Source organism: Symphalangus syndactylus, chromosome 4, assembly GCF_028878055.3.
Source record: "Symphalangus syndactylus isolate Jambi chromosome 4, NHGRI_mSymSyn1-v2.1_pri, whole genome shotgun sequence".
Classification (NCBI taxonomy): domain Eukaryota; kingdom Metazoa; phylum Chordata; class Mammalia; order Primates; family Hylobatidae; genus Symphalangus; species Symphalangus syndactylus.
Window position 1 is genome coordinate 100,556,217 of NC_072426.2, and position 12,329 is coordinate 100,568,545.

Sequence of the window (12,329 nt, forward strand, 5' to 3'; positions counted from 1 at the left end):
TGGCTAATTTTTTGTATTTTTAGTAAAGACGGCCTTTCGCCATGTTGCCCAGGCTGGTCTCGAACTCCTGAGCTCAAGTAGTCCGCCTGCCTCCCAAAGTGCTCAAATTACCGGTGTGAGCCACTGTGCCCAGCCCTTTTTTTAAATTTAGACTGGCATTTATGTATACCATTTTCATTGTTCATCATTCTTTATTGTACCTCAGACTTTCCTTTTGGAATTTTCCTCCTTGAAACACATTCTTGAGAAGCCCTCAAATGTGCTTTGTTTGGCTTGGAATTCTTTGTTTCCTGAATCTGAACTTCCATGCATTTTAATTTTGGAAATTTTTCTACCATTATCTCTTTAAGCACTATTTTATCTATATTCTTTCTTTTCTCTTCTAGAATTCCAAGTAGACATACTTAGACTTTAGTTTTTTTGTCTTTGTGTGTGTTTTGTTTTTGTTTTTTTTAAGAGATGGAATCTTGCTCCGTCACCCAGGCTGGAGTGCAGTGGCATGATCTTGGCTCACTGCAAGCTCCACCTCCCAGGTTCATGCCATTCTCCTGCCTCAGCCTCCCAAGTAGCTGGGACTACAAGCGCCCACCACCATGCCCGGCTAATTTTTTGTATTTTTAGTAGAGATGGGGTTTCACCATGTTAGCCAGGATGGTCTCGATCTCCTGACCTTGTGATCTGCCTGCCTCGGCCTCCCAAAGTACTGGGATTACAGGCGTGAGCCACTGCGCCCGGCCTTGTCTTTGTGTTTTAACTAGCATTTCATGTTTTTATCTCTCTCTGCTGCATTCTGGGTAGTTTATGCCATGATAATTTATTAGCTCTCTCTCCTGGATTTATTATTTTCTTTTTAGTTGTGTTTAATCTACTTTTTTTTTTTTTTTTTTTTTTTTTTTGGAGACAGCGTCTTGCTCTGTCACTTAGGCTGGAGTGCAGTGGCACGATCTTGGCTCACTGCAAGCTCTGTCTGCTGGGTTCACGCCATTCTCCTGCCTCAGCCTCCTGAGTAGCTGGGACTACAGGCATCCGCCACCACGCCCGGCTAAGTTTTTGTATTTTTAGTAGAGACGGGGTTTCACTGTGTTAGCCAGGATGGTCTCGATTTCCTGACCTCGTGATCCGCCTGCCTCAGCCTCCCAAAGTGCTGGGATTACAGGCATGAGCCACCGCACCTGGCATTAATCTACATTTTAACCAGCCTAATGAGTTTTCAACTGTCATTGATTATATTTATGACTTTTGGAAGGTCTTTTGTTTTTCCCATTCCAATATGCCTGCTCTTTGTTAGGGTATTTTTTTTTTTTAGATGGAGTTTCACTCTTGTTGCCCAGGCTGGAGTGCAGTGGCGTGATCTTGGCTCACTGCAACCTCTGCCTCTCAGGTTCAAGTGATTCTCCTGCCTCAGCCTCCTGAGTAGCTGGGATTACAGGCACCCGCCAGCATGCCTGGCTGATTTTTATATTTTTAGTAGAGACAGAGTTTCACCACGTTGGCCAGGCTGGTCTCGAATTTCTGACCTCAGGTGATCCGCCTGCCTTGGCCTCCCAAAGTGCTGGGATTGCAGGCGTGAGCCACTGCGCCTGGCCTAGGGTATCTTATTTGTTCATATTTTCTATTTTTAAATTTATTATAATTTTCTCTATAGCATTGAAATTATCTTTCTTAATGAAAAGTGCTATTCCATTAAATTGATATATCTGCCTATATATTTCCTTATTTCCTCGCTTTTAGCTTATAATGGTTTGTAGCTATAATATGGTTCAGCCACAAAAATCTTTTATACAGGAAGGTCCCCAACCCCTAGTACAAAATCTCAATGAAATAACTGAAAAATAGTAGTATTAAGTCATGGAGTTTAAATTCTTCTTTTCTCATATTGTTGAATTTCTTAAAAGCAAAGTTACCCATTTACATTGCTGCTTCCTCCCACTATTAGGTTTTGCCATTTAATGTTATAACATCAGGAGCACAAACTTCTGGAGGTGTATTGAACAGATTCCATTTCTTACTTTTAAACATGTGACCTTGGGCATATTAGTTAACCTTTATTTTAGTTCCTCATCTGTAATAAGATGGCTTTGAGGATTAAATAAGTGACAAATAACTTGGCAGATAGTAAGACCTCAATAAATCTAGGCCATTATTTTAAAATATTTTTGTTTGTGGTGGTTTTAATTTCTTCAGTGATGAATGAGACTAAGTATTTTCTGAAGTATTTTCTATTTATATTTTATCTCATGTAAACTATCAAATACCTCCTTTTCTTAAAATAGAAGTTTCACTGCAGAAGCGAGTTGACATAATAACACCAAAAGCACAAGTGCTAAAAGATTAATAAGTTGGACTCCATCACAGTTTCAAAAGTGCACCATCAAGAGAGTGAAAAGACAACACATAGAATGGGAAAAATATTTTAAAATCATGTAGCTGAGCCAGGTACCCACAGTGGCTCACACCTGTAATCCCAGCAGTTTGGGAGGCTGAAGCGGGTGGATCACGTGAGGTCAGGAGTTCAAGACCAGCCTGGCCAACATGGTGAAACCCCGTCTTTACTAAAAATACAAAAATTAGCCAGCATGGTAGCACACGCCTGTAATCCCAGCTACTTGGGAGGCTGAGGCAGGAGAATCGCTTGAACCTGGGAGACGGAGATTACAGTGAGCTGAGATCGTGCCACTGCACTCCAGCCTGGGTGACAGAGTGAGACTCTGTCTCAATAAAGAACTCTAACAGAGTGCAAGCAGTGGTGCAGTCATAGCTCACTGTAACCTTGAACTCTTGGGCTTAAGCAGTCTTCTTGCCTTAGCCTCCCAGCTAGCCAGGACTACAGGTATGCACCACAATGTCTGGCTAATTTCTAAAATTTTTTTTTGTTAGATATGAGGGTCTCATTACATTGTCCAGGTTCATCTCAAACTCCTGGCCTTAAGCAGTTCTCCTTCCTTGGCCTCCCAAACACTGGATTACAGGTGTGAAACCACCATGCCTAGCCACCAAATTTTTTAAATGGGCAAAAGCTTTGAAAAGGTATTTTTTCCAAAGAAGATACACAAATGTACATAAGCACACGATAATAGGCTCAACATCATTAGTCAACAGGGAAATGCAAATCAAAATCACAATGAAATGCCTCTTCATACTCACCAGAATGTCTACAATAAAAAAGGACAATAACAAGCATTAGCAAGGATGTGGAGAAATTGGAATTTCATACCTTGTTGATGGGAATGTAAAATGTTGTAGCCACTTTGGAAAACAGTTTGGCAGTTCCTCAAAGCATTAAGCATAGAGTTGCTATAGGACCAGTCAGTTGCACTCATATGTATATACTCAAGAAATGAAAACATGTTCACATAGAAACTTACACACAAATGTTCACAGTACCATTATGTCCAGAATAGGCAAATTTGTAGAGACAGAAAGTAGATTAGTGGTTGTCTAGGGCTGGGGCAGGGTGGGGAAGTTAATGGGTAGTGACCATTAATGGTTACAGGGTTTCTTTTTGGAGTGATGAAAATGTTCTTAGAGCAGTTGGAATGTAGAAAGACTTTCCAAAATTAATCTCACTGAATTACAGAAAGTAAAGATTAAAATTTTCATAAGTTGTTGACTGTAAATCATTTCACTTTATATTCTTTTGGAAAATTCAAGGATATTAACAAGTCTCAAATAACAAAAGTATATTGTTCACTTTTGATATAATAAAATAGAACAAAACTTTAATATTTTAAAGAATCTTTTTAGATATTTCTCTATCTCTAAGAAATAAGGAAAGTTGTTAGATTCATATCTTTCACACTTCATACCAGATGATATAACAAGGTCAATCAAGTACTTGAATAAAGTCACAGCCTTTTATATCTCTAAGAATAAAGGAAGCTTACTCGATTCAGATCTTCACCCCTTAGAGTAAGTAAATTACTTATCAATGTGTCTCTTTTTTCTTTATACCAGTTGTAAAGATAATGAAACGTATCAACTATTTAAATAAAGTCATATCTCTTCCTACCTTTAGTAAAGGAAATTAAGTTCAGATCTTTCACGTCTTAGAGTAAACCTTATCTAGCCTATCAGTTTATCTAAATTTACTTTCTCTGTTTAACAGATTTACCTTACAAGTTTAACAAATGCTGTTATTTAGAATTAGCAAACATGGGAGCAACTAAAATTAATTAGGAACCACACAAGTTTTGATGAAAAAAAACAAAACAAAGTACTAGCGGATCTCTTGTTCATAACTTGAGACATCTCCTGAGTAGCCTAGCTTAAGTAAAAAGCAAACCATGACAATCTTTCCCCCCAAAACTCAGCAAAAGGCCTTCACAAGGCATTTTGATCACATAAACTCCAATTTTGTCTAAGTAATCCAAGATATTCATAGGAAAACCTGAAGACTCCCCGAGCTAGTCTACTAGATTTATTTTTCCCAGAACACATGAAACTTAACATTTCCTTTTCTTTTTCTTTTTTTTTTTTTTGAGACGGAGTCTCGCTGTCTTCCGTGCTGGAGTGCAGTGGTGCGATCCCGGCCCACTGCAGCCTCCGCCTCCCGGGTTCAATTGATTCTCCTGCCTCAGCCCCCCAAGTAGCTGGGATTACAGGTGCCCGCCACCACGCCCGGCTAATTTTTCATTTTTTTTTTTTTTTTTTTTTTTTGAGACGGAGTCTCGCTCTGTCGCCCAGGCTGGAGTGCAGTGGCGCGATCTCGGCTCACTGCAAGCTCCACCTCCCGGGTTCACGCCATTCTCCTGCCTCAGCCTCTCCGAGTAGCTGGGACTACAGGCGCCCGCCACCACACCCGGCTAATTTTTTGTATTTTTAGTAGAGACGGGGTTTCACCGTGGTCTCGATCTCCTGACCTCGTGATCCGCCCGCCTCGGCCTCCCAAAGTGCTGGGATTACAAGCGTGAGCCACCGCGCCCGGCCTAATTTTTCATTTTTTTTGAGACGGAGTCTCACTGTCTTCCACGCTGGAGTGCAAAGGCACGATCTCAGCTCACTGCAACCTCCACTTCCCGTCAAGCGATTCTCCTGCCTCAGCCTCCCGAGTAGCTGGGACTACAGGCGCCGGCCACCACGCCCGGCTAATTTTTGTATTTTTTTTTGTGGAGGCAGGGTTTCACCATGTTGGCCAGGCTGGTCTCGAACTCCTAACCTCGTGATCCACCCGCCTTGGCCTCCCAAAGTGCTGGGATTACAGGCGTGAGCCACCACGCCTGGCCAATATTTCCATTTTTGTCGTTAAGTTATACGCAACATGACCAAATCTTGGTGAGGGAGGTAAAGACCCTTAAGGGCAAGAAGAGGTTAGAACTTATCAAATTTATGCCCCTCTGGTGGTGCAAGGCAGAGATTTCCCTCATATTTCCAGGGAATTTCCCTTGAATTTCGTTTCCCACCCTGTGAAAGCAGCAAGGTTAGGAAAGCAGGGGCGGGATGGTGGGGGGTAGTTTTGATTAAAAGGAAGGAAAAAAAAACAGAAAAGCAAAAGGGGAAAATAAACTGAGTCTACTGAGGAGATGCGGCGACGGCGACGGTTCCCCAGGGCAAATACATATGTTTTTAAAAGTTTTTAAACATGTAGTTTGTTCAAAAATAAAAACCATTTAAAAAAAAAAAGAAAATGTTCTAAAATTAGATTGTGGTGATGGTTGCTCTACTCTGTAAATATACTAAGAACTACTGGAATCTTTCAATGAGTGAATTTATGGTATTTAAATGACGTATTAATGCTGTTTAAAAGAAAGAATCCAGTTGACATACTTATCTCTCCTCCTGTACATTCATCTCTTGCCCAGATCATTGGTTAGGAGTGAGATAGATATATTTCATATGGTGGCCGCGCGCGGTGGCTTATGCCTGTAATCCCAGAACTTTGGGAGGCCAAGGCGGGTGGATCACCTGAAATCAGGAGTTCGAGACCAGCCTGATCAACATAGAGAAACTCCATCTCTACTAAAAATACAAAATTAGCTGGACAGGGTGGCATATGCCTGTAATCCCAGCTACTCAGAAGGCTGAGACAGGAGAATCACTTGAACCTGGGAGGCGGAGGTTGTGGTGAGCTGAGATTGTGCCATTGCATTCCAGCCTGGGCAACAGAGCAAGATTCTGTCTCAAAAAAAAAAAAAAAAAAAAAAAGGTGTATCTCATATGGTAATTCCTACTGTTAGGAAATAGTATATTTCAACTTAATGGATGTTTCATTTTGGTATGATGGCTGATAATTTCAGTCTTGGGTTCTCTAGGTTCCGTGTACCCTATTACCAGCTGTGTGATTCTTGTTTGTCTACATTATATTATAGATTGTTCCTTTGTCTATAAAATTAGGGTAATTTTTGCTTATCCAGAGGATTATTGTGAACTTCCAATAGAAGTGAGACAGCATTTTGAAAGCTGTGTAGTCCTAAATAAATACACAGTAGTGGTAAGATTCCTAAAGTTCTCTGTATTTTCTTTTCATAGGAGTGAAACACATATCTTTTCTAACAGCTGAGGACTGCTTTGAGTTGGGCAAAGTGGCCTATACAGAAGCAGATTATTACCATACAGAACTGTGGATGGAACAAGCCCTAAGGCAACTGGATGAAGGCGAGATTTCTACCATAGATAAAGTCTCTGTTCTAGATTATTTGAGCTATGCGGTATATCAGCAGGGAGACCTGGATAAGGCACTTTTGCTCACAAAGAAGCTTCTTGAACTAGGTATGTTATCTGGGCCTAATTTAAGGTTATAGTTATATTGAGGGATATATATTCTCTATTTTTCTGTCTTTCCCTCATTTATATATGGTATTTTCTTACTTGTTAGAAGTCAGGAGCTTTACTTGTTAAATATACGTTATCCTCTTCTTTATTCTCAAAGTAAATGATGGCTGATTTTTCTCACCTAATAGTCCTACATCATTGGTTGTGTTCCTCTGTTCTATATTCTCCAGGAATTTCAAAATTGAAGCTAACGTAACTAACTCAGTCAAAAATGTTTGTTTACCATGTTGCCATTTTAATCAGTTTCCTTTGAAGGATGTTTTATTGCATTTCATATTTTAAGATAAAGTGATGGGCTGAAAATATATTTATCATATTCAAATTTTGAAAAAATATACCTTAGGAGAATTTTATCAGTAGTACTTTGAACAGAGATGTAGTGTTTCTTCAAGTATGGCCCAAGCATCACATGCATCAGAATTACTTGGATATTTGTTAGAAATGAAAATTTCTTGGCCGGGCGTGGTGGCTCACGCTTGTAATCCCAGCACTTTGGGAGGCTGAGGCGGGCGGATCACGAGGTCAGGAGATCGAGACCACGGTGAAACCCCGTCTCTACTAAAAATACAAAAAAAAAATTAGCTGGGCGTGGTGGCGGGCGCCTGTAGTCCCAGCTACTCGGAGAGGCTGAGGCAGGAGAATGGCGTGAACCCGGGAGGCGGAGCTTGCAGTGAGCCGAGATTGCGCCACTGCACTCCAGCCTGGGTGACAGAGCCAGACTCCGTCTCAAAAAAAAAAAAAAAAAAAAAAAAAAATTTCTTGATCTCTACCTTAGATCTACTAAATTGTAATCTCTGGAGATGGAGTCCAGAATTTGTATGATAATAAGTTTAGGTGGCCTCTGGTATATAATGAAGCTTTAAAACTTTAAAAATTATTTTTACAAAATAGGAAAATATGTGCATGTTAGAATCAAACAGCTCAAAAGGATTGATCTGCTGAAAATGAACTTTAGATAATTGGGTTATTTCTTTTTTTTTTTTTTTTTTTTTTTTTTTTGAGACGGAGTCTCACTCTGTCGCCCAGGCTGGAGTGCAGTGGCGCAGTCTCGGCTCACTGCAAGCTCCACCTCCCGGGTTCACGCCATTCTCCTGCCTCAGCCTCTCCGAGTAGCTGGGACTACAGGTGCCCGCCACCACGCCCGGCTAATTTTTTTGTATTTTTAGTAGAGACGGGGTTTCACCGTGGTCTCGATCTCCTGACCTCGTGATCCGCCTGCCTCGGCCTCCCAAAGTGCTGGGATTACAAGCGTGAGCCACCGCGCCCGGCCAATTGGGTTATTTCTTAGTTGGGTGATAATAAATCAAGATATTGGTTCAAATAATCTTTTTTTCCTTTCAGTATTTTCCAGTGGTATTTCCTCTTGATTTAAAATATGCTTTGTACTCACTATAGAAAATTTATTAAAACAGAAAAAGATACAGAAGAGTCATCTATAAGCCAGTCACTCAAAGACACCTACACATTTGTTTCCTTTTAGTGTATACTCCTCTTCCCTGCACACACTTTTCCTTTGGTTTTACAACATTAGGTTAATATTGGATATCATAACATTTATTGTGAGCAGTTTCTGAAGGACAAGAAATATTTTACAATCTAAGCCTAGGTATCCTGAACAGTTACTGTCACAAGTGAAATCTCTATATATTCTTCTGCCTTTTTATTTTTATGTGTGTGTGGTTCTTTAGTTTTTTTTTTTCCTCTCAGATGGGCAGCTTAGTCTTCTTTTCTTCTACTAAAAGGTAGTTCAAAATTATGATTAGCAATTCTGAGGCAGTTAGTGGATTCCAGCTTATTTGAAAATTATATCTTTAGTTTCCCTTTTCCTTCTTACTTAGAAATTTGGGACTGAACTTCACTCAGCCCTTAGAAGTAGGCTACATTTATAATGTATCTGTGGTAAAGGTTGCTTTTGAATTGCTTATCCCCTGTCTTCCTCATGTGATTGTTTTTCAGTCTTGGAAAAATCTTTTTCATTTCTTAAAATAAGTAGGATGAGTAAGATTTTAAAATTCATTTGACATCAAATTGAACTTAGTTCCTTTAGCTGATTAGTAAATTCTCAAAGTAAAAGCACCAGTTGCCATCTTTAAATAAATGGCTGTTTCTGTCTCCAGAGCTGTCTTTTTTGAGACAGAGTTTCACTCTTTTTTGCCCAGGCTGGAGTGCAATGGCATGATCTCAGCTCACTGCAACCCCCACCTCCCGGGTTCAAGTGATTCTCCTGCCTCAGCCTCCTGAGTAGCTGGGATTACAGGCACCCACCACCACGCCCAGCTAATTTTGTATTTTTAGTAGAGACGAGGCTTCACTATGTTGGTCAGGCTGGTCTTAAACTCCTGACCTCAGGTAATCCACCCACCTCAGTCTCCCAAAATGCTGGGATTATAGGCGTGAGCCACCAGGCCTGGCCCAGAACTGTTTTTATATAGGTGACTGTATGTCCTGATTTACTTGGGGGCGGTAGTAACTTATACCTATTATTTTGGTATAATAATTTTTATTAGTGCCTCCTTTCACTCACAAAAGCAACCTGGTTTGGAAGATAAATTATAACGTCTCCTATTTTTATATTACTGTATTCTGATGCTTGAACAAGCATGAACTTACCCATGGACATGCTTTGTTTCTCTTCTAATAGATCCTGAACATCAGAGAGCTAATGGTAACTTAAAATATTTTGAGTATATAATGGCTAAAGAAAAAGATGTCAATAAGTCTGCTTCAGATGACCAATCTGATCAGAAAACTACACCAAAGAAAAAAGGGGTTGCTGTGGATTACCTGCCAGAGAGACAGAAGTACGAAATGCTGTGCCGTGGGGAGGGTATCAAAATGGTAAAGTGGAAAAGCCAATTGTGTGTATGTGAATGTGTGTGCGTATGTGTTTGTACACGGTTCTGGAGAGAATCAGTTATTTTATATTTAAGCCTATGTGATAAAAATCAGAATGACTGCATTAAAATATTAACAGTATGTCAGCTTAGGCAACATAGACCCCATTACAAAAAAATTTAAAAATTAGCTGGGCATGCTGGTGTACACTTGTATTCTTCATTACTCAGGAGTCTGAGGTGGGAGGATCACTTGAATCCAGGAGTTCAGGGGTACAGTGAGTTATGATTACACCACTGCACTCCAGCCAGGGCTACAGAATAAGACCCTGTCTCTAAAAAACTTTTTTTTTTTTGTTTTGTTTTGAGACGGATCTCACCCTGCCGCCCAGGCTAGAGTGCAGTGGTGTGATCTCGGCTCACTGCAAATTCCGCCTCTTGGGTTCAAGCGATTCACCTGCCTCAGCCTCTTGAGTACCTGGGATTACAGGTGCCTGCCACCACACCCGGCTAATTTTTGTATTTTTAGTAGAGATGGGGTTTCACCATGTTGGCCAGGCTGGTCTCAAACTCCTGACCTTGTGATCTACCTGCTTTGGTCTCCCAAAGTGGTGGGATTACAGGCGTGAGCCACTGTGCCTGGCCTAAAAAAACTTCTAAAAAAAAATTACAGTATACCATTATCTCTCTGTGGGTGCCACATTTAATATGTTCCAATTATTAGTAAAATAGCTTTAAAATAAAGCTTGCGAATCATATACTATTACATATGTTTGTGGCAATATTACCTTTTTCATTTGATCCTTCCAGGGTGAAGGATCAAGTAAGTTTAAAGGAAGTGATAGTTTTTCTTATATTTAATGCAAGAGAGATTTCAGCAGTATTTTTTTTTTTTTTTTGAGACAGAAACCCACCCTATCACCCAGCCTAGAATGCAGTAGCGCAGTCTCGGCTCACTGCAACCTCTGCCTCCTGGGTTCAAGCAATTCTCGTGCTTCAGCCTCCCGAGTAGCTGGGACTACAGGCATTCGCCACCATGCCTGGCTAACTTTTTTGTATTTTTAGTGAAGACGGGGTTTTGTTATGTTGGCCAGGCTGGTCTCAAACTCTTGACCTCAGGTGATCCTTCCGCCTTGGCCTCCCAAAGTGCTGGGATTATAGGCGTGAGCCACCACACCCATCTGTTCAGCAGACTTAGAGATAACACTACTCTGTGCATCTTATGAGATACAACAGATTCATCTATACAATAATCCCTTGTAGTTTTGCTCCTAGTTAATCTTGACAAGATTGCTTGGTGAAATGCTTTAGTCTGTTTAATACTGAAAATGCAGAAAGTTTTTAACAGATTTTGTCTTTAATGTTTCTTTAAAATGTATCTATAAATATTACTTTGTTTATTGTATATGTATTTATAACTCAGAATTCCAGTTCTATAGATGTTAATAGATATTAGGCCAAAAGCAAAAAAGAACAAAGTCTGGGGAACATTTGTTAAACAAAGTTGAACATAGGTTTTTGTTTAGCCTCAAGACTTCTCAGAACCTTTTTATGATAATATGCATTGTGATATGATATACATTCTTTCTCAATTTAATTGATTATGGAACCTTTTGAAAAGGAATTTCATGTGGTATTAGTTTTCAGCTGAACGCAGGCTTGCATAGAAGGAGTTAGTGAATTTTTGGAGTAAGTACTTTTAAGTGAAACATTTGAAAAGTGTTTAACATTTTCTTTACTACTGGTAAACTCAAGCAGGGCTTTGCATTTTGATTTTGATGACTGTTGGCAGCTTAATCACTAACAGCAAAGTATACAATACCTATGTTGACACTTTCAATAGGTTTATGGAGTCCTAGGAGGACATGCTTGAGCTAATGAGTAAATAAAAAGATAGTGACACTGTTAGACTCATTAAATATTTTCTTCTCTTTCTTTTTTTTTTCTGAGATGGAGTCTTGCTCTGTTGCCCAGGCTAGAGTGCAGTGGTGCCATCTCGGCTCACTGCAAGCTCTGCCTCCCGGGTTCACGCCATTCTCCTGCCTCAGCCTCCTGAGTAGCTGGGACTACAGGCGCCTGCCACCACGCCCAGCTAATTTTTTGTATTTTTAGTAGAGATAGGGTTTCACCTTGTTAGCCAGGATGGCCTCGATCTCCTGACCTCGTGATCCACCTGCCTCGGCCTCCCAAAGTGCTGGGATTACGGGCGTGAGCCACCACGCCCGTCCCCTCATTAAACGTTTTCTTTTCTGTTTCATTGCTAAATATTTTAGTATGTATCTTTTGAAGATACAAATTCAAAATAACTACAATACCATTATCACTTAAAAATTCACAAGTTTTGTAATATCAAATATCTAGTGTTCAAATTTCTGCAGTAAGCAGAAATTTTTATTGCTCTTAATAACTCTTAAGGAACAAAATAAAACTGTAGATATAAAACAAGAATCTGCTAATTTCCCAGTTTGTTAATGTAACACATACTGAACTTTACCTAAGATCAAAAGAACATTCTTGCCAGGCACGATGGCTGATGCCTGTAATCTCAGCACTTCGTGATGCCAAGGCGGGCAGATCACTTGAGGTCAGGAGTTCAAGACCAGCCTGGCCAACATGGTGAAACCCCATCTCTACTAAAAATACAAAAAGTTAGCCAAGCATGGTGGCAGGGGCTTGTAATCTCAGCTACTTGGGACGCTGAGGCAGGAGAATTGCTTGAACCCAAGA

At 40.2% G+C, this 12,329-nt stretch overlaps 1 protein-coding gene across 4 annotated transcripts in view; it reads left to right on the forward strand.

Annotated features, from left to right (window-relative positions):
• Nucleotides 1-12,329, forward strand: part of P4HA1 (prolyl 4-hydroxylase subunit alpha 1) — a 94,745-nt gene that overhangs the window by 41,041 nt on the left and 41,375 nt on the right. For all 4 annotated transcript variants that reach the window (XM_055275807.2, XM_055275808.2, XM_063637577.1 and 1 more), the window contains exons 6-7: nt 6,466-6,705; nt 9,410-9,606. In XM_055275807.2, the coding sequence (XP_055131782.1) occupies nt 6,466-6,705; nt 9,410-9,606 (437 nt within the window). The remainder of the gene's footprint in view (nt 1-6,465; nt 6,706-9,409; nt 9,607-12,329) is intronic.